The sequence below is a fragment of the Vipera berus genome, assembly GCF_964194415.1.
Source record: "Vipera berus genome assembly, chromosome: 6".
NCBI lineage: Eukaryota > Metazoa > Chordata > Lepidosauria > Squamata > Viperidae > Vipera > Vipera berus.
In genome coordinates this window covers 61,564,918-61,588,585 of record NC_138208.1, presented here as the reverse complement: position 1 = coordinate 61,588,585, position 23,668 = coordinate 61,564,918, and the positions used below count along the sequence as shown (strand labels likewise).

At 39.0% G+C, this 23,668-nt stretch overlaps 1 protein-coding gene across 21 annotated transcripts in view; it reads left to right on the top strand.

Moving 5' to 3' along the window:
- Positions 1–19,785, top strand: part of TNRC6B (trinucleotide repeat containing adaptor 6B) — a 131,654-nt gene extending 111,869 nt beyond the window's left edge. For 19 of the 21 annotated variants that reach the window (XM_081330874.1, XM_081330870.1, XM_081330867.1 and 16 more), the window contains 11 exons: positions 3,941–4,072; positions 4,529–4,639; positions 6,433–6,604; positions 9,201–9,338; positions 9,791–9,967; positions 11,536–11,682; positions 12,693–12,788; positions 13,479–13,703; positions 14,690–14,760; positions 15,737–15,876; positions 18,942–19,785. In XM_081330874.1, coding sequence (XP_081187000.1) covers positions 3,941–4,072; positions 4,529–4,639; positions 6,433–6,604; positions 9,201–9,338; positions 9,791–9,967; positions 11,536–11,682; positions 12,693–12,788; positions 13,479–13,703; positions 14,690–14,760; positions 15,737–15,876; positions 18,942–19,329 — 1,797 coding nt within the window. In that variant the 3' untranslated portion in view covers positions 19,330–19,785. The remainder of the gene's footprint in view (positions 1–3,940; positions 4,073–4,528; positions 4,640–6,432; positions 6,605–9,200; positions 9,339–9,790; positions 9,968–11,535; positions 11,683–12,692; positions 12,789–13,478; positions 13,704–14,689; positions 14,761–15,736; positions 15,877–18,941) is intronic. The other 2 variants (XM_081330868.1, XM_081330869.1) reach the window with 2 other exon arrangements.
- The last annotated feature ends 3,883 nt before the right edge of the window (positions 19,786–23,668 follow it).

The window sequence follows — 23,668 nt, the reverse complement described above, 5'->3', positions numbered from 1 at the left end:
AGTTATCTAACAGTAATAAAAGGTTATTAGAAAATCATTTTCCAATGCTTGCACACATTTACAACCAAATTTTGTGCACTTGATATTGTATGCTAGAGAGAGAATAACACTGACATAGCTGTATGAGTTAGTTTTATCTGAATGAGATGGTAGCATTTCACTTAAGGACCTGGTCATTGGAACAGTTGCTTAACAAGGGGGAGGTGTAACCTTGAGGAACAGGAAGAAGACCTGCATCCAAGACAGTGATCAGACGAAAGAAATGTAATTTTTCAAGCTTGACCCTCTCTATTCTCTTGAAGATAGAGAATGTCATGCCTGAGATGCTTTTTTAGGTTACATTTCTGTTTCAGACTCAAATTTCTTTTCTCTGACTGTTGTCTTGGTTGTAGCTCTTCTTCCTGCTCTTCAAAATTATCCCTATATCACATTATAACCCCTGACCACTACCAGAATGTCCTGAACAATTATCATTACCTTACATCCTTTGATTTGAAGACTGAGGCATGACCAAAATCTGGAGGGACAAATTTTGGAGAGACAACATCACTACTCTCCTAGGCACTGGGTTGAAGTTGCTGAGCCAGAAGAGATTTAGATAACTTCCACTGGGACAATCTTTCCAGTACAACTCACCCAAGGGTAGTTCTTCTTCTGAGCCTAGAGCTGATCAGATAACATTCACTGTCCAGCTTTCCTCACCATTTGACCGAGACACATCCACCATCTGGCCTCCAACTTCTTTCTCATCTGCGCCCAATCTTGTTTTGTTGGTTCAAGAAAGTCTTAGTCTTGGTCCACCTACCATGTTGCCACCCATCTCCATTTAGCCACTTTTCATCTTTTCATTTCCTTTACCCAATCTTCACAGATCAAAATTCAAGCCTGATGAGTAACTTAGATCCTATATTTCTATTTTAATTTAAAAAATAGTTCAATTTTATGTTCAGTTTTCAAATACATTTACCATATATACTTGAGTATAAGCCGACTCGAGTATAAGCTGAGACCCCCAATTTCACCCCCAAAAACTGGGAAAAGTTGTTGACTCGAGTATAAGCCGATCCGCCGTTCTGCAAGCCTCCGCCACCAGCGGAGGCTGGATCCGCGCTCTGCAAGCCTCTGCCGCCAGCAGAGGCTCGATCCGCCATTTTGCAAGCCTGAATACACAGGAATACCCTGTGTGGCCGCGGCTCTCGGGGAAGCCCTGGCTGTCCGCTTCCTCGCTCCACGCTGCCATTCGGGCCCGCGCGTTCCCCGGGCAAATCGTGGCGCCCAGCAGGCGAGGAAACACGCCCGCTCCAGTCGCCCCCCCTTCCCTCAGGAGACGCGAAGCAAGTGACCGCCCGGAGCTTACCGAGGACTTGCGCGCGGCCGAGGCTTCGGTGCTTCCAGGATCGCACGCACCTCTCCCAAGCCGCCGCCGTCCGGAGACCTGCCGAAGTTTGGGGAGGTTTGGGGAGGTGCCTCCCCAAACCTCCCCAAACGTTGGCAGGTCTCCGTTCCTCCTGCCGACGTTTGGGGAGGTTTGGGCGCCTCCCCAAACCTCCCCAAACGTCGGCAGGTCTCCGTTCCTCCTGCCGACGTTTGGGGAGGTTTGGGCGCCTCCCCAAACCTCCCCAGGTCTCCGTTCCTCCGCGCAGACCTGCCGACGTTTGGGGAGGTTTGGGCGCCTCCCCAAACCTCCCCAGGTCTCCGTTCCTCCTGCCGACGTTTGGGGAGGTTTGGGCGCCTCCCCAAACCTCCCCAGGTCTCCGTTCCTCCTGCCGACGTTTGGGGAGGTTTGGGCGCCTCCCCAAACCTCCCCAGGTCTCCGTTCCTCCGCGCAGACCTGCCGACGTTTGGGGAGGTTTGGGCGCCTCCCCAAACCTCCCCAGGTCTCCGTTCCTCCTGCCGACGTTTGGGGAGGTTTGGGCGCCTCCCCAAACCTCCCCAGGTCTCCGTTCCTCCGCGCAGACCTGCCGACGTTTGGGGAGGTTTGGGCGCCTCCCCAAACCTCCCCAGGTCTCCGTTCCTCCTGCCGACGTTTGGGGAGGTTTGGGCGCCTCCCCAAACCTCCCCAGGTCTCCGTTCCTCCGCGCAGACCTGCCGACATTTGTGGAGGTTTGGGCGCCTCCCCAAACCTCCCCAAACCTCCCCAGGTTTCCGTTCCTCCGCGCAGACCTGCCGACGTTTGGGGAGGTTTGGGGAGGCGCCCAAACCTCCCCAAACGTCGGCAGGTCTGCGCGGAGGAACGGAGACCTGGGGAGGTTTGGGGAGGCGCCCAAACCTCCCCAAACGTCAGCAGGAGGAACGGAGACCTGGGGAGGTTTGGAGAGGCGCCCAAACCTCCCCAAACGTCGGCAGGTCTGCGCGGAGGAACGGAGACCTGGGGAGGTTTGGGGAGGCGCCCAAACCTCCCCAAACGTCGGCAGGTCTGCGCGGAGTAACGGAGACCTGGGGAGGTTTGGAGAGGCGCCCAAACCTCCCCAAACGTCGGCAGGTCTGCGCGGAGGAACGGAGACCTGGGGAGGTTTGGGGAGGCGCCCAAACCTCCCCAAACGTCGGCAGGAGGAACGGAGACCTGCCGACGTTTGGGGAGGTTTGGGGAGGCGCCCAAACCTCCCCAAACGTCGGCAGGTCTGCGCGGAGGAACGGAGACCTGGGGAGGTTTGGGGAGGCGCCCAAACCTCCCCAAACGTCGGCAGGAGGAACGGAGACCTGGGGAGGTTTGGGGAGGCGCCCAAACCTCCCCAAACGTCGGCAGGTCTGCGCGGAGGAACGGAGACCTGGGGAGGTTTGGAGAGGCGCCCAAACCTCCCCAAACGTCGGCAGGAGGAACGGAGACCTGCCAACGTTTGGGGAGGTTTGGGGAGGCGCCCAAACCTCCCCAAACGTCGGCAGGTCTGCGCGGAGGAACGGAGACCTGGGGAGGTTTGGGGAGGCGCCCAAACCTCCCCAAACGTCGGCAGGAGGAACGGAGACCTGCCGACGTTTGGGGAGGTTTGGGGAGGCGCCCAAACCTCCCCAAACGTCGGCAGGTCTGCGCGGAGGAACGGAGACCTGGGGAGGTTTGGGGAGGTGCCCAAACCTCCCCAAACGTCGGCAGGAGGAATGGAGACCTGCCGACGTTTGGGGAGGTTTGGGGAGGCACCCAAACCTCCCCAAACGTCGGCAGGTCTGCGCGGAGGAACGGAGACCTGGGGAGGTTTGGGGAGGCGCCCAAACCTCCCCAAACGTCGGCAGGTCTCCGTTCCTCCGCGCCCTGCCTGCCTGCTTCTTTCCGCTGCGGAAAGAAGCAGGCAGGCAGGGCGCGGAGGAACGGAGACCTGCCGACGTTTGGGGAGGTTTGGGGAGGTGCGCGCGCACCTCCCCAAACTTCGGCAGGTCTCGGACGGCGGTGGCTTGGGAGAGGTGCGCGCGATCCCGGAAGCACCAAAGCCTCGGCCGCGCACAAGTCCTCGGTAAGTTTTTTTGTTGACTGGAGTATAAGCCGAAGTGGAATTTTTCAGCCCAAAAAGTGGGCTGAAAAATTCGGCTTATACTCAAGTATATACGGTACCTTTATATGGTGGATGAGGAATAATTAATCCACAACCTCTCCTCAACCCAGTTAACTGTTCCTGCTGGCTTTCTATAATTCAGTTGTGAGCTGCCTTTCAGCAATTCTTCCTTGTAAGCAAAAACTTTACAGTATTCTTACATTTTAGAAACAAAAATGGGTATACCATAAATGATAGTGATTGAGTAATGGAAAACCAACTCTGTATCCTGGCATAAATCTCAATAAATCCCCAAAATAATGGGAAAAAATGAGCTTTTACCACTTTAATTTGGCTAAGTTTGGTGTCTCTTTTTTATAAAGTACTAAAGTAATTTAGATTTAGAATGTTTCTATTCATAAATGATTTTGTTGTTCTGTTACTTATTGGAAATTTGTTTTTTTTCTCTCTTCATACAGGTTTCTGCCTCTATGCTTAAGCAATTTCCTAACAGTGGTCTGAATCCAGGCCTTTTCAATATGGGGCCCCAATTTTCTCCTCAACAGATTGCTATGTTGAGCCAACTTCCACAGTTTCCTCAGTTTCAGCTTGTAAGTAGCTGTTCTCATATGGTGGCCGACTAAATTTTGTTATCCCCCATTCCTGTACATTAGATGCACTTAAGAGTATTTTACTGTGGTTGCATTTTAAATATATGTTGTGGAAATACATATATACACGTAGAAATATGCATGTGCATAAATTCTTAGTAGTAATTTGATAACCATAGTTTTCCAAACATTACATTTGAAACAAGTATATTAAAGAACAACATATATTAACAAGTATATTAAATAAACAAGTATATTAAAGAACAACAAGTATATTAAAGAACAACAAGTATATTAAAGAACAACTCTATTATGTAAAGCCTTTGATAAATTAGGCTTTTCTATGATGATGATTTTAATTGTTTTTTGTTTATTTTTCTTATACAAATGTACACTATTCAATTTGAGCTTGTACAAAGTAAACTAGTTTCTTTCCTTCATTCATTTGTATTGAAGGCTTGTCAACTGCTCCTCCAGCAGCAGCAGCAGCAGCAGCAACAACAACAACAACTGTTACAAAATCAGAGAAAGATTTCTCAAGCTGTACGACAACAACAGGAACAACAGGTATTGTGTGACCTGTGAAATCTGGCAAGTTAATCAGGAAGGTTAATTATTAAGTTTAACTATTTTATCTGACCAAGTGACAAAATTAGTGGACCAGAGGAATGCTGTGGATATAACTTACTTGGACTTCAGTAAGGCATTTGATAAAGTAGATCACAACGTATTATTTGATAAGATAGAAAAATGTGGGTTAGACAGCATCACCACCAGATGGATTCGTAGCTGGCTGAACGGCTGTTCCCAGTGTGTGGTCCTCAATGGAACTGAATCTACATGGAGGGAAGTGTGTAGTGGGGTGCCCCAGGGCTCCGTTCTGGGCCCAGTGTTCTTCAACATCTTCTTCAACGATTTGGACGAAGGGATAGATAGGGAACTCATCAAATTTGCAGATGACACCAAGCTGGCAGGAATATCCAATACTCCAGAAGATAGGCTTAAGATACAGGAGGATCTGGATAGACTTGAACACTGGGCGCTATCTAACAAAATGAAATTCAATGGTGGAAAAAGTAAGGTTCTACATTTAGGCAAGAAAAATCAAATATACAGGTATAGTATAGGTGGTACCTTACTCAATAGTAGTAACTCTGAGAGGGATCTCGGAGTCCTAATGGACAATCACTTAAATATGAGCCGGCAGTGTGCTGCAGCTGCCAAAAAAAGCCAACACAGTGCTAGGCTGCATTAACAGGGATAGAATCAAGATCACGTGAAGTTTTAATACCAGTTTACAATGCCTTGGTAAGGCCACATTTGGAATACTGCAAACAGTTTTGGTCACCACGATGTAAAAAAGATGTTGAGACTCTAGAAAGAGTACAGAGAAGAGCAACAAAGATGATTAGGGGACTGGAGGGTAAAACATATAAGGAACGGTTGCTGGAATTGGGTATGTCTAGTTTAATGAAGAGAAGGATGAGAAGTGACATGATAGCAGTGTTCCAGTATCTCAGGGGCTGCCACAAAGAAGCTATTCTACAAAGCGCCTCAAGGCAGGACAAGAAGCAACGGATAGAGACTAATCAAGGAGAGAAGCAACCTAGAACTAAGGAGAATCTTCCTGACAATTAGAACAATTAAGCGGTGAATGCTCCAACACTGGAAGTTTTTAAGAAGACTGGACAGCCATTTGTCTGAAATGGTATAGGGTTTCCTGCCTGAGCAGGGGCTTGGACTAGATGATCTCCAAGGTCCCTTCCAACTTTAATTTTATTTATTATTATTACTATTATTATCATCATTGTTATCATTATCTAGTATTCCTTCCATGGAACATAATAGAAGGCCACACTACCTTTTATTTAAACCTTTCTTTAAATATAATGAATACGTTTTTAATACTCACTAAAACCAAGATCTAATATTGAAATAAATTGAATGTTGTATCAATTTTAAGACTTTAAATGAGTTTAGAAGCATATAGTAATAATAAATACCATCATACTCAAGCTAACACATTCTATTCAGATTATGCAGTAATGGATGTATTACTTGAAAGAGAAAATAAATAATAATCTTGATATTCTTTCCCTTTTCTTCCTGTTTTTTTAGACATTCCTCATTTTTTAAACAAATAAGCCTAGAATCTCATGAACTTGAAAAGTTTAAAAACAGTGTTTTAAACAGCTTTGAAGCATAAGCATAATTTTATTAATATAGGAATAGGTATTTTTAATAAAAATCATACAAACGTTTGCTTTTAGGTCTGATACAAAATGGTCCAAAATACCTTTGCAGCACCAGGTTGCGTATTTCTGAGGTCAACCAATTTTTGTTTGTTTCCTTAACTGCAGCTTGCCCGTATGGTAAATGCCCTTCAACAACAGCAAAGACAGCCGGGCATGAAACATTCTCCATCCCATCCAGTTGGACCTAAGCCTCATTTAGACAGTATTGTATCTGGTGGTCTAAATATGGGTCTCTCAGATATATCAACCAAAGGGCAGATTCCTGGATATAATTCAGGTAAACGTTGTAAATATCTGTAATTATTATTTCTTTTCATTTTGACACAATATTATAACACCAAGTATACATGCTGGATTTCCTCATGTTACTTCTTTACTGAAATTTGCCATATTGCATGAAACACTAGCTTTGGCTTCTTTGTCTGCTTAGCATAAACTAGCATTATATTGACAGTTTGCTAATCTTATTTTAAACCTATCTTGCTTAATTTGGACTTTGTAATAAATAGTTTATTTGTACAGGGATATAAACAAGTGATTTAGGGGGTGCATCGTTATAACCATTCATATGGTTCAAAAACGTAATCAGGAAACATTGTGGAGTTAAACTTCAGTTAATTATTGAATCCTGTGCAAGTTCTTAAATATTATAGTGACATTTTATATTGGATATGGCCTTTTATAGATATTTAATTTTATCTGTTTTCTTATGAAAATAATGAATGGTATGTATAAGAAAATAGAAACAAAAAAGTCAGTAAAGGTCAAGCAAGCATACTCTGATTTCTAGTTAATGGCTGCTACACTATAAATTTCTATACATAATGTACTTTTATGGCTTTTCCACAATATAAATATACTGTCATCTTTTCATGGAGAGAAGCAAACTAGAACTAAGGAGAAACTTCCTGACAGTTGGAACATTTAACTAGTGGAACAACCTGCCTCCAGAAGCGGTGAATGCTCCAACAATGGAAGTTTTTAAGAAGGGACTGGACAGCCATTTGTCTGTAATGGTATTGGGCCATGGTGGCGAACCTATGGCACAGGTGGCACTCAGAGCCCTCTCTATGAGCACGTGTGCCATCGCCCCAGTGCTAGGCCTTCAGCTGGGTTTTATAAAACATTTTCGCTTTAGGCCGCCGCCGCCATGTACAAAAAAAAAGGTTCAATCAATCAATTTCAACTTGTGGGGAAAAAAAAGTTCTCACAAAGTTGGAATTAACTTTTTAGTCCCACCCAGTCTGCCATTAACACTGCAGCCACGCCCTCCCAATGGGCTATGGCCACAAAATTGGCCACACCCACCCAAAGGGCCACGCCCACCCGGCACACAATGATACATAAGTGGGTTTTGGGTTGCAATTTGGGCACTTGGTCTCTAAAAGGTTCGCCATCACTGGTATAGGGTTTCCTGCCTGAGCAGGGGGTTGGACTAGATGACCTCCAAGGTCCCTTACAACTTTATTATTATTAGATTCTACTTGTTTATGATACAACGTATTCTATAGATGAGATGTTTTGTGTTCAAGCCCTGAACAAAAAAAAATGGAAAGGTTCTGTGGATTTGGTTCCAAAGAGTGTTCAACAGACATGTTCCTAGTGAGGAATGAAACCTGACCTCTACTAAATCATCTATAAACCATTGTGAGCGCTTCAAAGGGAGACTAGATAAAGATACAGGAACCTAATCTAGTCACAATTCAGAGTTGAAATCCGTAGAAAATCTCAGTATTTAATTCCAGTTTTCCTTTTCTTTCCATCTGACTGGGATATAAATTACATATGTAGATAGTGATGAGTGGGATTAGAGTTTAAATTATTTCCTGCACTCGGTAGGGTACATATAAGTTATTCAAATAGCTTTGAAGACTCACGATAAGAATGGATTGTGACAAAATTTATTTTAAAAATTCTACCACACATTCTTTTAAAAGTTTTGTTTTATCGCTTAAAAACTGGACTTAATTAAATATAAATGAATAATTAATTGTGTCATAGTGCATACAAAATATTGTGAGGCCATTTCATGTCATCTGCAAATAATGCTGAGAAAGACTTCTATCTGAAATGCTGGGAATCCCTGCTAGCCACTATTGACAATACCAGAGTAAATGGGACAGTGATCTTACTTGATGTAAGAGAGGTCTCTACCCCATTAACATGGGAACATTTGGGTTACATACTTGTGTTTGCAAGAACAGGAAAGTCTGATATTCCATGACTTACAGTAGTTCATTACTGGAAAACTGACATGATCATTTTCACACTTATGATCGCTGCAGCATCCTCATGGTCATATGATCAGACTTTGAATGCTTGACAACTGATTCATATTTATGACAGTTGCAGCGTCCCTGGGTCATGTGATCACCTTTTGCAAGCTTCTAACAAGCAAAGTCAATGGGAAAGCCACATTCATTTAGCAACCATGTTACTAACTTAACAACTGCAGTGATTCACTTAAGAACTGTGGCGAGAAAGGCCATAAAATGGGGCAAAATTCACTTAATTGTCTCGCTTAGCAACAGAAATGCTGGGCTCAATTGTGGTTGTAAGTCGAGGACTACTTATGTTTTTAGTGAATATTTGAACATAATTGTACTGTTTCAATTTCTGTGTTTTGTGTTGCCTAAATTATCATAAGTTAATATATTCTAAGTGTGTGATCGTTAGGTCAGTATGCAGCATGTTCTTTTTTAATGTCAGAATTGCTTACATTACATTAAGGTGCAGGTTAGAGGAGAAAATTCAACAATGTTGTTTGCACAGATTTATTTAAATTGAGCAGAGGTGTATAGGTTTCCTCATTAGCACTATCCCTATCATCATAGTTGCTCATATATGCATTTAAATGCATTGCTGTTTTAAAGGTTTTGGTTCAAGTAGCATGGATTATGGCATGGTAGGAGGGAAAGAAACTGGAACAGAATCTCGCTTTAAACAGTGGACTTCTATGATGGATGGATTGCCACCTGTAGCTTCCCAAGATGCCAGTATGCACAAAAATGGTGAGAAATTCCATCTTAGATGGTCAGAAACGCTTAGTGATACATTCAGAAAGTAACTTCTTTTTGCTAGTGAAATACCTATTAGAATAACCTTAACATGCTACAATAATGTGCTTGAGTCTAGTAGCATTTGTTTAAACTAGATCTGATTTTTAATAGATAAAACCTTTGAAGCAAAATTTTATTTATTCATTTATTAAATTATATTCCACCCAACTTGCCATCAAGCAACTCTAGACAGTAATAAAATATACTTGTAGCATTCGATTATACTTTCTACCTGTATGGCCTGCTTGAATGAATTTATTCCAGTTTTCATATGTATCCAAGGCACAAGTCAGCTATATTTCAATATAGAGAATTACATAATAGCACTGGTGACAATATGATAACAGCCTCAGCTACCAGCCTGATCATCTTCTATCAGAACATATTTTTCTTCTGTTTTCCAGGGACAATTGTGCCCCCTGGAAAAGCTCGAGGGGGATCTCCCTATAACCAATTTGACATAGTTCCTGGTGACCCACTGGGCAGCCATACAGGTCCTGCTGGTGATAGTTGGCTACCAGCCAAATCCCCACCAACAAGTAAAATTGGAAGCAAATCCAGCAATGCCAGCTGGCCACCAGGTAATTTCAGTGTGCTCTATGAATGAGTAGATGGAAAAGGAATGATATCCCTGTTTATATGTTAGCTTATTTGTACAGTTTTGACTGTTGAGCAAACACTGTCTTTTGATTCCAAGTCTTCCACTATTTGACCATCTGAATTTGTATGAAATTGTTTAAAGTTATGAATAAGCTTTTGTATATTCAAATTCAAAGAATTGTTTTCTACAGTTTACCAAATTATTTGGTATTGTCCCATGATACTTAGTTACAAGTTAGTTGAAGCTGCTGATTTAAATACAAAAAATAAGCTGACACAAATCTTGAAGCCAGACAAGTCATCCTGTAAGATTGGGCTAAAATTGTCTTCTTGTATTCAGTTTAGTTTTTTTTCTTTTCATCTGCATCATCTTTTCTGTGACATACTCCTTGATTCATATCTCTGTTGCTGATTTCTTCCCACTAGGTATTTGTACAGTTATCAAATACAATATAATACACTTTAGCTACTCCCTTTTGGAGTGAGAACATTATACGAAACAGAAAGAAATATGAAGCCTAATATATCATAGACTGAAAGCCTTAACAGCCAATTTGGTGTAGTAATGAAGGTATTGATCTAAAAATGAAGGGACTGAGTTCTAGTGTTGCCTTGGGCATGAAAGCTGGCTGGGTGACTTTGTACCAGTCACACTCAGCCAACTCACTTTGTAAGGTGATTGTTCTGTGAAAAATTGGAGAAGGAAAGAGTATTGATAGGTTCTCTGTCTTGAGTTGTATATGGGGGAAAACAGCAGGATAAAAATATTTTTTAAAAAAGACCTGAGATAAGAAAACAGGGAAATAACTGAACTAGTTTATACCTATACCCCACATTTCTGACCTTACAAACCATCCTTGATTCCATCATGTTCATACACAACTGCATATATTCTCTTTTGATCTTTAGAGTTTATTAAACTACTCATCCAAAATTGTTTAATCATTTTATCAAGGAGATAAAATGTAGGCCAATGTCACTGTCTCTTAGCTCTAGGAAGAAGGAAATATCAAACCATTTCCAAAAATGTTTCCCAGTCTGCAAGAACATGTTCTTCTCATCACCAGGAGTCAAAGATGACTTGATGGAACAAAACATAATAATATTGGAGTTTCACCCCCCAACAGTCAGCTCCATACATCCTTATGGAGTTAATAGATTCCTAAGGCTTTTCAGTTCATAAACAACATGTAATTTTTTTGATAACCGGATTGAATTAAATAATGGTGTTAACTACATCATATTAAGATATGCATATACACAAACCCATCTTGAATAATGTAATATTTCTTTAGGATGTTCAGTTCAGTTTAGTAATTCTGGAAGAAAGGGAGAAAATAACTTTTATGGCATAACTGTGCCATCACAATTGTAATCAAATTTTTTAAAATTTTTAATATATTTTATCTGTACTAATACAGATTTTTTTTTCAAACTATAACATTTTGAGATACATACAGAATTCTGCTTATTGCAGAATACAGTGTATTATTGAAACAATATCATAAACACATTATTTTAAACAGCAGTATTTACTGTTTTGTTTCAGAATTTCAGCCAGGAGTGCCGTGGAAAGGTATTCCAAACATTGATCCAGAATCTGACCCTTATGTGACCCCAGGAAGTGTGCTGGGAGGTACAGTCACAGCCCCCATTGTAGATACGGATCACCAACTTCTGCGGGATAACAGCACAGGTTTGCTGGATTGTAATATATATTCTTTAGTTGCTAGGATTGGAGCCATGCACAATACAGGTAGTCCTTGACTTACAATACTGTAGTTTATTTAGTGACAGTTCAAAGTTACAACAGCACTGAAAAAAGTGACCTATGACCTTTTTCACACTTACGACCTTTGTAGCATCACCATGATCATATGATCAAAATTCAGATGCTTGGCAATTGACTCATAATTATGACCACTGCTGTGTCCCAAGGTTATGTGATCACTTTTTGTAACTTTTTGACAAGCAAAATCAATGGGGAAGCTAGATTCGCTTAACAACCGTGTTACTAACTTTCTATGGTGATTTAACAACTGTGACAAGAAAGATCAGAAAATGGAGCAAAACTAACTTAACAAATGTCTCACTTAATAACAGAAATTTTGGGTGGTCATAAGTTGAGGACTACCTGTACAAGCAATAGCCTATTTGTTGGTTGACTATGGGAAGAAAAGATTTATTTACTGAAAATAAAAGCTTATTCGATTTATATCCTCCCTTTACTTATTCCAACTCAAGGTGGTATATATAGTGCTCGTTCCTCCTTCTATTTTTCTCACAGTAAGAACCTTATAAGTTGGGTTGGGCTGAATGAGTGGCCCAAAGATTTCTGATGCTTTAACTTTTCTCATAAGTGCTGATTCTTCACTGCACCTTCTTTTTTCCTCTTATGTGACTAGTTTTAAAATCTGTTGCAAGGAGGGAAAAGAGGGGAGAAAGGCTTGTCTGGGAATGTGACATGTTGGCATAAGTGAATAATTGAGAATTGCCCATGCAAGATAGTAAAATACAAAGTGGAAATCTTGTTTAACCTCTTAACTTACAAAATGTAAATTCTAAGATATGAAAGCTGCTATGATTCTAATTCGAAAGGCATATACACAATGGAAACAATTTTAACATGTTATATTCATATCATTTATAGAAAGCTTTTTTCAGATTTGAGGATCACTGAGTTTTCTTCTCCTTTACTTTCCATAGGGTCTAATTCTTCCCTCAACACCTCGCTGCCTTCACCTGGTGCCTGGCCCTACAGTGCCTCTGACAATTCTTTCACAAATGTTCATAGCACTTCAGGTATATATGCCTGTATATTTTCAACCCATGTAAGAGAATAAAAGAGAGCTGTCTTTCTGTCTGTCTGTTACAATAAAAAAAGAAAGTTATGATTAAAAGATGGGAGCAGAGGGAGCAAGATGTGCAAGGGGGGGAGGTGAAATCTAATATTAGTCCGTTAACCACCTCCAACATGATTTAATGGGCTGTCCCATAAAACAGAAGAATAATTGTTTGCTTAATAGTAATGTAATGATAGAGTAACAAAATAAAGTAGTGCCAACAATGAATACAGTTTACTTAACCAAAGCAAAAACTTCATCACATCCCTTTAGCAAAGTTTGGAAGGTTGAAAGGAATGTAATCTGGAATAATGTACATGTTGGAGGATTGGTTCTTTTTTGTGGGAACCTCTGTCAAATAAAAAGAAATAACATACATTTTCTTCATAATGTCTATTTTCTCCAAATCTTCTACCACTCCCTCTGTAAAGCATGGAGTGGTGGTCATCTTGTTACGGAAGAAAATCATAAAGTAGCCAGAGACTTGCCTTTATTTTTTTCTTAGTCAAATGTAGAGTGATGAAAGATGACCCAGATGTGCTGCTTCAGATTTTTTTAAAAACCAAGCATCTTATACAAATCATCTTTGACAAAAACAACACTTAATTTGTGACTGTCAATTATCACCTTTTCCTTTTATTTGTTTCAGCAAAATTCAATGATTACAAATCAACATGGTCCCCAGATCCCATAGGACCTAATCCTGCTCATCTCTCTACCAAGTTATGGAAAAACCATATTTCCTCAAGAAACACTACAGGGCTGCCACGCCCACCTCCTGGTCTGAGCAATCCGAAAACATCCTCTCCTTGGAGCAGCACAGCACCCCGCTCACTCAGGGGATGGGGTGCACAGGATTCAAGGCTTGCCTCTGGTGAATACTTTTTTTAGGATTATTATATGCCAAGGAAGAGTGTATTAATAGATCAGATAAGAGATTTTTAAGTTCATTCAATGAAAAATTACCTAATCAATTGAAATTTTATTGAGAAAATAGAATGAGAAAAAATCATGAGAATTCTAGAAATACTGTGTAATTGTGAGGAATAAGTATAATATGTACTTGAAATAAGTAATCTGTGTAGTCGCACATACCAATTTTGAAAGCATGCAAAAAAAGTTATTTTGAATACACAGGTGCAAATAAAAATGTTTTGGTGGAAGCTCACCATCAGCATTTAGTACTTTTATTTAAAAAGCTGCTGACAAAAACTTTTCCTTGTCTTCAAAATAATGGAATCAAGTGGATAATACCCCGGGGTCAGAGCCCAGCCCTTGATAGGGCTTACAAAATTTACTTCAGCCATTAAAAATTGTACACTACTTTCTGATATTGGATGCTAATTATTTTAGTTTAATCTAATTTTAGCCCTACCCTCCTTGAAACTGATTTAATGTTCTTATTCTTTTGCTGTAAGGTAGAAGTACAGAAAGTAAAGAAAACTTGTTTCCATACCTTTTATGTAATGCTCACATGTGTCTAACCATCCACTTTCCTTTCCACTGCAGACATTGTGCATTGCTCTTGGCTTTAGTATAAATAGCTGCTGCAGTGATCTGTTAAGTACAAAGCAGGAAGAAAGGATTGAGGAGCCTTGTTACTTTAACTATTGGGTACTTGAGGTGGGCTTGCCATTAAAAAAGAAAAAAGAAAAAGCCTTTTCAGCTAGCAGTAAAATGTTGTTAATATCCATCTGATTGCTAAATTCTCTGCAGATGACCACTTGAACAATTGCAGATAAACAACCAGTCTTAACTTTCTTGGCAAGTTAAATAGTTCCTATAAAGAATAGGATTTATTTTGTTTCTAAATCATGAATTAAGATGAATACAAATGCTTGCTGTTTTAATATTTTGCAGCCTCTACTTGGAGTGATGGTGGTTCTGTACGTCCCAGCTACTGGTTGGTTCTTCACAATCTCACTCCGCAGGTATTTCTACCTTCATCCCCTTTTTCTTACTAAATCTTGTAGATGATGTGTTGTGCTTTTTAAAAGGCCATTGCCCTGTACTTACTTCAATATGACAATACTTAAAAACCAAAGAATTTATTCTTAAGTGTCAGATTTATCATTGTTATTTCCAGTTCTGCACCCAGTCATAACTGCCAGTTTCTTCCCTCTTTTTTCTTCAGCGAGATTATACAATATTTCTAGTACAACTGTCAAAACATTTTTGAACGTCTGATAGAATAACTGCCTGTATATGCCTGATTTTAACTCTTTATTATCTTAGATAATTCCAACCAGTACAATTATGCAGATTCCTTCCTTGTATACATAGCCACTCAGCGTATAAAGACTGCTTAAGACTGGCTTCAATTGAGCAACCCAACATTAGGTCCTATCACATAATCACAATCCAGGCACTTGACACCTGGCTTGTGATTATGATATCACAGCGAGCCACATTCACACAATTTCCAACATTTCTTGCCAGCTTCTCACAAGCAAAGTCAATGGGGAAGCTGGCAGGAAGTCCTTCTCTTTCTGCTGCTTTATTGCCTGCCCACACCATAGTGCCTGCCCATGGTATCCATCACCACAGTGCAGCACCCGCCTGCACAACATAGAATCTGCCTACAGCACATACACTCCCGTCCACCTAAAGCTTTTATCCATTCACATACTTGCCTGGTATTTCTGCCCTTTTGTGCTTATAGCTCATACAATTCTGGGGTATGACCGCAACTAGGACTGCCCTTGCTAAGCAATGCAGTCAGGTGACAACATGCTTTTCAACCACATTGCTTAACAACAGAAATTCAGGTACTAGTTGCTGCTGCAACTCAAGGACTACCTGTACAATATGCTGCCTGATTGCTTTTCATTCTGTATATTATTTCTAGTATGTTTAAATGATGAAAAAACCTCGGTCTCTTTATTTGTCTTTGCTATTCTTTCTAAGATTGATGGGTCAACTTTAAGGACCATCTGCATGCAGCATGGTCCATTGCTGACATTCCATCTCAACCTGACCCAAGGCACCGCCCTTATCCGGTACAGCACCAAGCAGGAGGCAGCTAAGGCCCAGACTGCACTGCACATGTGAGTTTTGCAACAATCTACAAACATTCGTTGACTTTTTTTGTCAATATATAACGTTCTTGGTTCATTTGTTTCATTTATGCATTCTACAGGTATGACCGATAATTACAGAAGAATTTCTTTTTGAAAACTATTATTTTTATGCATTTCTTTGAATAGAGATGGCCCTGGTAGGCTGTGCATACTTGAATAGAACTTGCTTTTAATAGTGAGCGTAGACAAGAGAGATGGATGAAATCCATTGACAAGTTAATATTTAGCTTCCTTCTTGATAAAGTTTATCATTCTACAAATGCATTCATCTTCAAGATCACCAATTTAAAGTTTTGAAAATTAGCAACACTGAGATTTTAATTGCCATTCATAATTTTTACTCAAATTAATTGCAAATCAAAATTAATGTTATACGTTTTCCCAGATAAAATGATATATTGCGCTTCTCACCACAATTGCAGTTTTAGAAATGCAATAAAGTGTTCAAAAGTCATTTAGAATTATGTATTGGGATTTGTATTATTACCTTTTTCATAAATGGTTAATATTATAGAATCCTATGATCAAAAAAATAGCCTTACTTTTAAATGATTGTCATAAGGCTGTAAAGAGTAACAAATATCCATGACTTTCTGCTCTTCTTAATGCAGAAAAGTTGAAACATTTGGAACGTTCTGTAAGATTGAAAATTGTTGATTTGGGAAATGATAAGTCCTTTCTTAAGAAAAATTATGGCATGGAAAAGTGGTTGGAAATTTTCCTTCCTCATTATACAGTGAAACATTGTTTGGAAGTAGGTTCAAAACAACTAAAAAGGGATACATCACACACTTTCTAATTAAGTTATAACTTTACTTTATTTATTTATTTATTTATTTATTTATATACCGCCCTTCTCCTGAAGGACTCAGGGCGGTGTACAGTTTGCACAGTTTAGTCATAGGCACTGGCTTAGATGGTTTATACAGGGAATTAGATAATTTAATGAACAGAAACATACTTTTTCTGAATAAGATACTGGGCTTAGTTGAACAAGGAATATTGTATCTTGCTTGTGGACTTATCAAAAGAATCTACTAGTCATTGAACTAGAAGTATCTTCTGTTGTAGTTGAATAAAATTATTTTTATACAATATTTTGAAAAGAAAAGAATAGGGAGCTATTTTGTTATCCAAATGAACTACTCTGAACTGTAGGCAAAGTCCATTTAATGACCTTCTGCTAGTTGATAATTACTGAAAAAGCAAACAAAAAAACCTTTCTATTAATGTAAGTTTTTTAAAAAGCTGAAATAGCATTCTCTCTACCAGTTTTGAAATATTTTAGTTAAATTTTAAATAATACAAAGTAGTTTGAAATTAACAAGAATCCCCAAAGATTTTAAACTATCTGTATAAGATAGTCACTTGCTTATTTCCAATTATATTTCCACAGGTGTTTGTTGTAGAATGAATATAAGAAAACAAAATCAAGAAGCCATAATACAGGGGTCCTTGGGGCTCTCTGAGCTTGATTGTTTTCTTGCAGACTTTTCACTACCAAAACTAGGTAACATCATCAGTGCTAGTAGGGAATGGGGCTTGCTCTCAGTTTATATTCTAATGGCTTGCCCTATTAGTGTTGGTGGGGTGATCTTAGAGGGTTGGGCTGTTTATTGCCAAGTTATGGAAAAGACCATAAGACCAAAGACTAAAACACCTCCCCACCAGCAATCAGCACACAAATGCGCACAGATTAACTCCAAGAGTAACATCAGATCAACAATCAAGTAAACGATACCCCAATCAAGGAACTGCCAAACAAGCCAACAGTGAACAGCCCAGCCAAAGAACCTCTAAGACCACTCCCACCAACACTTAACATTTCAACCCTGAGCTACAAATAATTCTCCTTTATTGGAGGCATAATACACATACAGAGGCTGACTATCCCATTTCTTCTTTACTTCTTTTACCACATCGGGTGTCAAGGGAAATTATTCCATTGACATCCCAAGTAAAATCCCTAGTATGGTATCACATTCCAGAAGACATCTTTATCTGCTGAAATATCTTTTCTGGATGTAAGCCCTGAAATAAAAAGCAAGGTAGAAGAGCTTCGTTACAGATGCATAATGGTCTGTGTCAGAGGTTCCCAAACCTCCTCACCTCACAGAAACCTTAATGTCTCAGTACGTTTTTTGTAGCACTTCATGGTTCCTAAATAGTGTGCTAGGGTACCTGGGGCACTGCAGTGCAGCTTGGGAACAAAACACTTGACAGAAACACCAAACTAAATAGATACTAGGCTTAGTAATAGCATGGTGTCCAGCTGATGCTGAGTATTGCCATGTTTTCATTGAATATTTAATATAGCATATTTCCTCTTCTCTCAATCAATTTTTATTATGGTCACAGACCAGTATTACAAATAAAAGCATTAACAACAACAAGAAGAAGAAGAAGAAGAAGAAGAAGAAGAAGAAGAAGAAGAAGAAGAAGAAGAAGAAGAAGAAGAAGAAGAAGAAGAAGAAGAAGAAGAAGAAGAAGAAGAAGAAGAAGAAGAAGAAGAAGAAGAAGAAGAAGAAGAAGAAGAAGAAGAAGAAGAGGAAGAAGAAGAAGAGGAAGAAGACGACAAAATAATATTTTACTATGAATAGTGGATTATCAGTGGGCAGTTAGAATCTGCCTAATTTTGCATACAGTAGAACAAAATTTAGTCACATTCAAAGAAACTATTTCTTCTTACTGATTTGATAATAGAAGTTGTTCATAAAAGACATCAGTATTTCCTGGGTATTTATTAGGTGAGTTCATTGCAGTGTCCCAAGATGCATTGGCACCCAGTTTGGAAACTGCAGGTCTATGTAATTATTTTTCTTCTTTCTTTTTAAAGAAAGGTTTTGAGAAAGGGATTAAAACAAAGATGATGGAACTTCAGCCATTCATATTATTTATCTCTATTGACTTAAATGGGACTGTGTTGTTTTGTTTTGTTTTGTTTTAAGCAGTGTTCAACATTTTTAGACATTTGAACTCTTGTTTGTTTGTTACTCTTCACTCTACCACTTTGGCTTTTTTTATTATTATAGGTGTGTTTTGGGAAACACTACCATCCTGGCTGAATTTGCAACAGATGAGGAAGTTAGTCGCTTTCTGACACAAGCTCAGCCTCCTACTCCTGCAGCAACCCCCAGCGCACCCACAGCAGGCTGGCAGTCTCTTGAGGCAGGACAGAATCAGACAGATCCAGTTGGACCTGCTTTGAATCTTTTTGGTGGGTCAACAGGGCTTGGGCAGTGGAGCAACAGTGGTGGCGGCAGCGGTGGGGGTGACCTTGCTGGTGCTTCATTATGGGGGCCTCCAAATTATTCGTCAAGTTTATGGGGGGTTCAAAGTGTAGAAGATCCCCACAGAATGGGAAGCCCTGCTCCCTTACTACCTGGAGACCTCCTAGGCGGAGGGTCGGATTCAATCTGAACTTAAAAACTTTCAACTCTGACCTCGTGACCTTTTTGGAACAGCAGCAGCACTAACTTGACCTTTTCTTTTTTTTCAACTTGCAATAAATACATTTTAAAAGGAAAAAAGAAAATGGAGAGAGAAAAAAGGTGGGTCATTGACAGGACCGTCTGAGCACATAGTTGCCTCCCTTACAACTTCAGTTTTTTTGTTTGGAATATGAATCCAAAAAGAGAACATATCACTCTTGAAATACTTGAATCATGAACGCCAACTTAGAAAGACAATGTGAAGCAAGTACACATACCATTTAAAACTAAACACAAAAAATTTAAAAAAATTAGTTTCTAGTTTTTCACTTTTTCATGTTATACGGAAGTTGTTGCTAAGAAACATATATACTGAAAAATAGCTTTTTAACTTTGTTTGCACTGGGTGTGTTTCCGTCCTTAGGTATACTATGTTGGGGGTGGGGTTCAGAAGAATTGGGGTGGGGTGGGAGGGAAAGACTTGACGGAACCTCACTTTAAAAAACAAAAAAGGAAAAAAAACACTTTGTGATTGGCTGGTTGATATATACCAGTATGTTCTGGCACATGTAACTGCCTCTGTGTGTGTGTGTGTGTGTGTGTATCTGTATCTGTGTGAGAGTACGTCTGCATGATTGTGTGTGTGTGTGTGTGTGTGTGCGCGCACGCATTTCTGTCTTGAAAAGCTGCATTGTTGTTGGTCAGCAACCTATCTGACTAGATTCTTAAACTGAAAATGATGGTGCCTGTTGCAAAAATCAAATTGATCTGTGTTTCAAATCTTATTAGTTGGTGGTATTTTAGCAGGGTATTAAGTGCACTACAGATTGTGTTCTGACCCTGTTACAAAGCAAAACACTGCCATATCCTAAGGATTTGGTGAGAGGAATGCCAATATGTAATTTTAGGGTTTCTGGGATGGGAGAGGGAAAGAGAGAATGTAGAATTTTGTTTTGCCTAGAACTATATTTTTCTTTAGTAAGAGTTATTGACAGAACCCAAGCTTATTTCTTATGAAAAGACTTTTCTTCTTCTGGGGACCTACCAGAAGAAAAAGCATCACATTTGTTTGTGACAAAGACCTATACAATGGTTGAAGCTTCTGCAATCCTAAAAAAATAACTCCTGAAGTCTGTATGAAGATTTTTATCCATTCATGGAAAACCCACTAATAATTCAGGCCAAAGTATATTTTCTTGATCTACTGCTATGACAGAGTTAAAATGTCAGTAGTTTGCTGGCCTGTCACCTATTGAAAGCACATGCAGCAACTTTTGTTCTCTATTTCCCCCATTGTGTTACCTGTGCCAGGCCTAGGTGTATTACAGCACCAGATCATCACTGACAGAAACGTTTACTTAAGAATGTTCTTAAACCAGTGTGTACTTTGAGCATTTTTTTCCTCTGTATTTTTCCATGTATGTCATGCTTAGGGTTTGCTTAGGCGGGCATATAACTGGCAAAGACTTCTTTTGTTTATAAAGTATTGCACCTTTATTATTTTTACTTTTCCCTGTACTGTTGCTTTTTATTGTCGGTATTTAAAGAAAGGTTGTTGTTTCTTTGTTTTAAAAAAACAACCATTATAGTAGTACTCCAGGCATGATAGGGAAGATCTATCATTAATTCAAAAGATAGCCAGTGTGTACACTGGAAACAGAATTACTTATTGTGAAGAAAGCTGAAGCAAACATTGCCTTCATACAAAGCAGTTTTCAGGATGGATAGATTGGATAAAAACAAGTAGGGAACTCATTGCAAATATTCTGTAAACTATTAGAACTTAGCTCTGGCTTTTCACTAGCTCTGCATTATAATGAATAAAAAAGAAGTGCTGCAATATTCTGTACCAGCAAACACATTCATACTCCAGCACTTGGAAGTAGCAGATAATATTGTACAGTTTAAAAACAGAAGAATTTTTCTCCTTCAACAGTTTCATTGAAATATACAGTGGTGTCTGGTATATAAATAGAAGTGTTGATAGCAAGTTTAAAACAAACTTTCTTGCATTTATATCAAAAGGGAGATTTGTGAATTAATTTGGAATGTGAACTGTTTGACACAAAAAAAGATGAAGGGGGTGCCCACATTTATATTTGCCTGTTCAGTATCAAGTAAGTAGGTCAACATAAGCAGGTGTTATGCATTTAAACTTTAGTATCTGCATATGTGGATCTTCAGCATTTTCCCTTATTTTGCTTTTATTCTATCTTGTTTGTCTAAGCAAGATGATTTTTTATTAATCCTGCCAGTTATGTTTCCATTATAGCCCATAAACATGCCTGTTCCTAAAGCAACTATGTTTGTTGCTAGACATTAGCTTTTAAAATCATGCAGGATAAACTATAGGAAAAAGACCCGGAGTTAGAAAAATATCAAGGGACCTCATGGCCCCCAAGCATTTTCCATATGTGACATGACACACAAGCAGGTTCACTATTGTGTTGTCATTCTCTCCCAACCTGCCTTTTGATCCCTTTACCTGCACTTTGGATTTGTTGAATTCATTACAATATTATGGTGAAAGCCAGGTGCTAGAGCCCCTCTTGTTTACAAGACATAATGAGGGAACTGAAATATTTTTTAACAAATGAAAAGCTAAAATGTTCTTCCATCACAAGCTTAAAGGGAAAAAAAATTAAACATAAAAAGACCAAAAAGTGTGTGTGTGTGTGCGCATGTGCACATATGTGTATCTCATATAAATATTCACACACACGCACACATATACACACACACTCATATGTATGTATGTATATCTCAATGAAGATTAACTCTGGGAGCATTTAACAGTGTTTTGAGTTTAACATTTATTTTCCTGCTTTACCTTTGCAAGCATTCTCAGGAATTCTAGGGTAGGAAGCCAGTTTTTGAAGATGGTTTATTTAATCTTTACTTCTACTAGATAGATGGCTGTTTCTTAAAATTTTACAGGTTCCTGATCACTCAGAAAATGCAAGGTTTTTTTTTCTTTAAGAAAAGCAAAAAATTGAAAAAATACCTAACAAAAACAAATTCCAGTCTTCAAAACTGTGGATCGATCTTTTAAGCTACAACTCAATTAAAACAGAATTCTCACATGTAGCAGTAAAAATTCATTGTATTCTTAAAAGTCCATTTTGTGAGAAGATTTATACTTGTAGAGCTTAATCTCAAGTGGGACTGTATATGCCATTGAATAGGAGAGAGGATTGTGTATGAATGGATTATAATCATCTAGTTATTTCTCAAAGAACATAATCTTCTCCAAGCACCTTTTTTTTAAAGAAAAAAGAAAAATTTAAAAATAAAAAATAAAAATGTTACTTGATTATGTAAGTAAGCCACAGATAACAGAAGATGGTGGGAGTAAGGGTTAATGCTTCCTGAAATCTGTTTGCAAATTGACAGAATGCTTCAGAAGTGCTGTGTCTTTATTGTGTCCCAGCAGTGAAGCAATTTTAGCATGTGTGTGTTTTAAAAGAGGAGTGACTAAGAAAATCCAGTGAAATGTGCATTGTAAAAGATTTGGCTTGCATGATTTTAATACTAATTTTGAAGTTCACTTTTTAATTTCTCTGCCAGATTTGTGTAAATGATAAAGTTTGGAATTTTGGAAGAGATAAATTAGCTGTTGATGCCAGATACTGATATTCCCCTGTTTTAGAATAAGTCTATTGGTGCCGTGCTTAGAATGATTAGATCTTATCTTCCAGTACAAACAGGAAGGGCTTAATTGGCTTGATGCTTTTAGATGGAATAAAATTACAAACCATTTTAGTGCCTTTGTAAAAACATCCATATATCCTAGAAAAGGACAATGTAGTCTAGTACTTGCAAGGATATAAGTGACCCATTGAAATAATTGTTCTGAGCATGCAGAGAAGCCTCAAACACCTATCATTTTAAGAGTTATATGCACATTTATATGTGTTTTCATTGACTAAGGCAATTTTATATTTCAAAACTTTGTTTTGCAGTATTCTTCATATTAAAAAAACTACTAAAATGTGTAATGAGAATTCATCCCCATTACTATTATTAAGATTTTATATGATTTTTAGAGGCAAATAAACACAATAATGGTTTCTCAAAGTAGGGAAATACTAAGTTGTAAACTAGTGTTTGGTAACATCAGTTGTTTTCTGTAGCTATTGACTTGTTTCCTTCAAGTGCATATGTAAATGATGTATCAACTGGAAAATATTATGATGGGGCCAGTTGGGCAGTGTGTGTGTCTGGGTGTGTGTGTTTGGATATGTGCTATCTGAATACTTGAGTTTTGATTTATTGTTGACAGATTCTTCAAGGACAATTAGTGAACAAATCTAATTTTTTTTAGAATA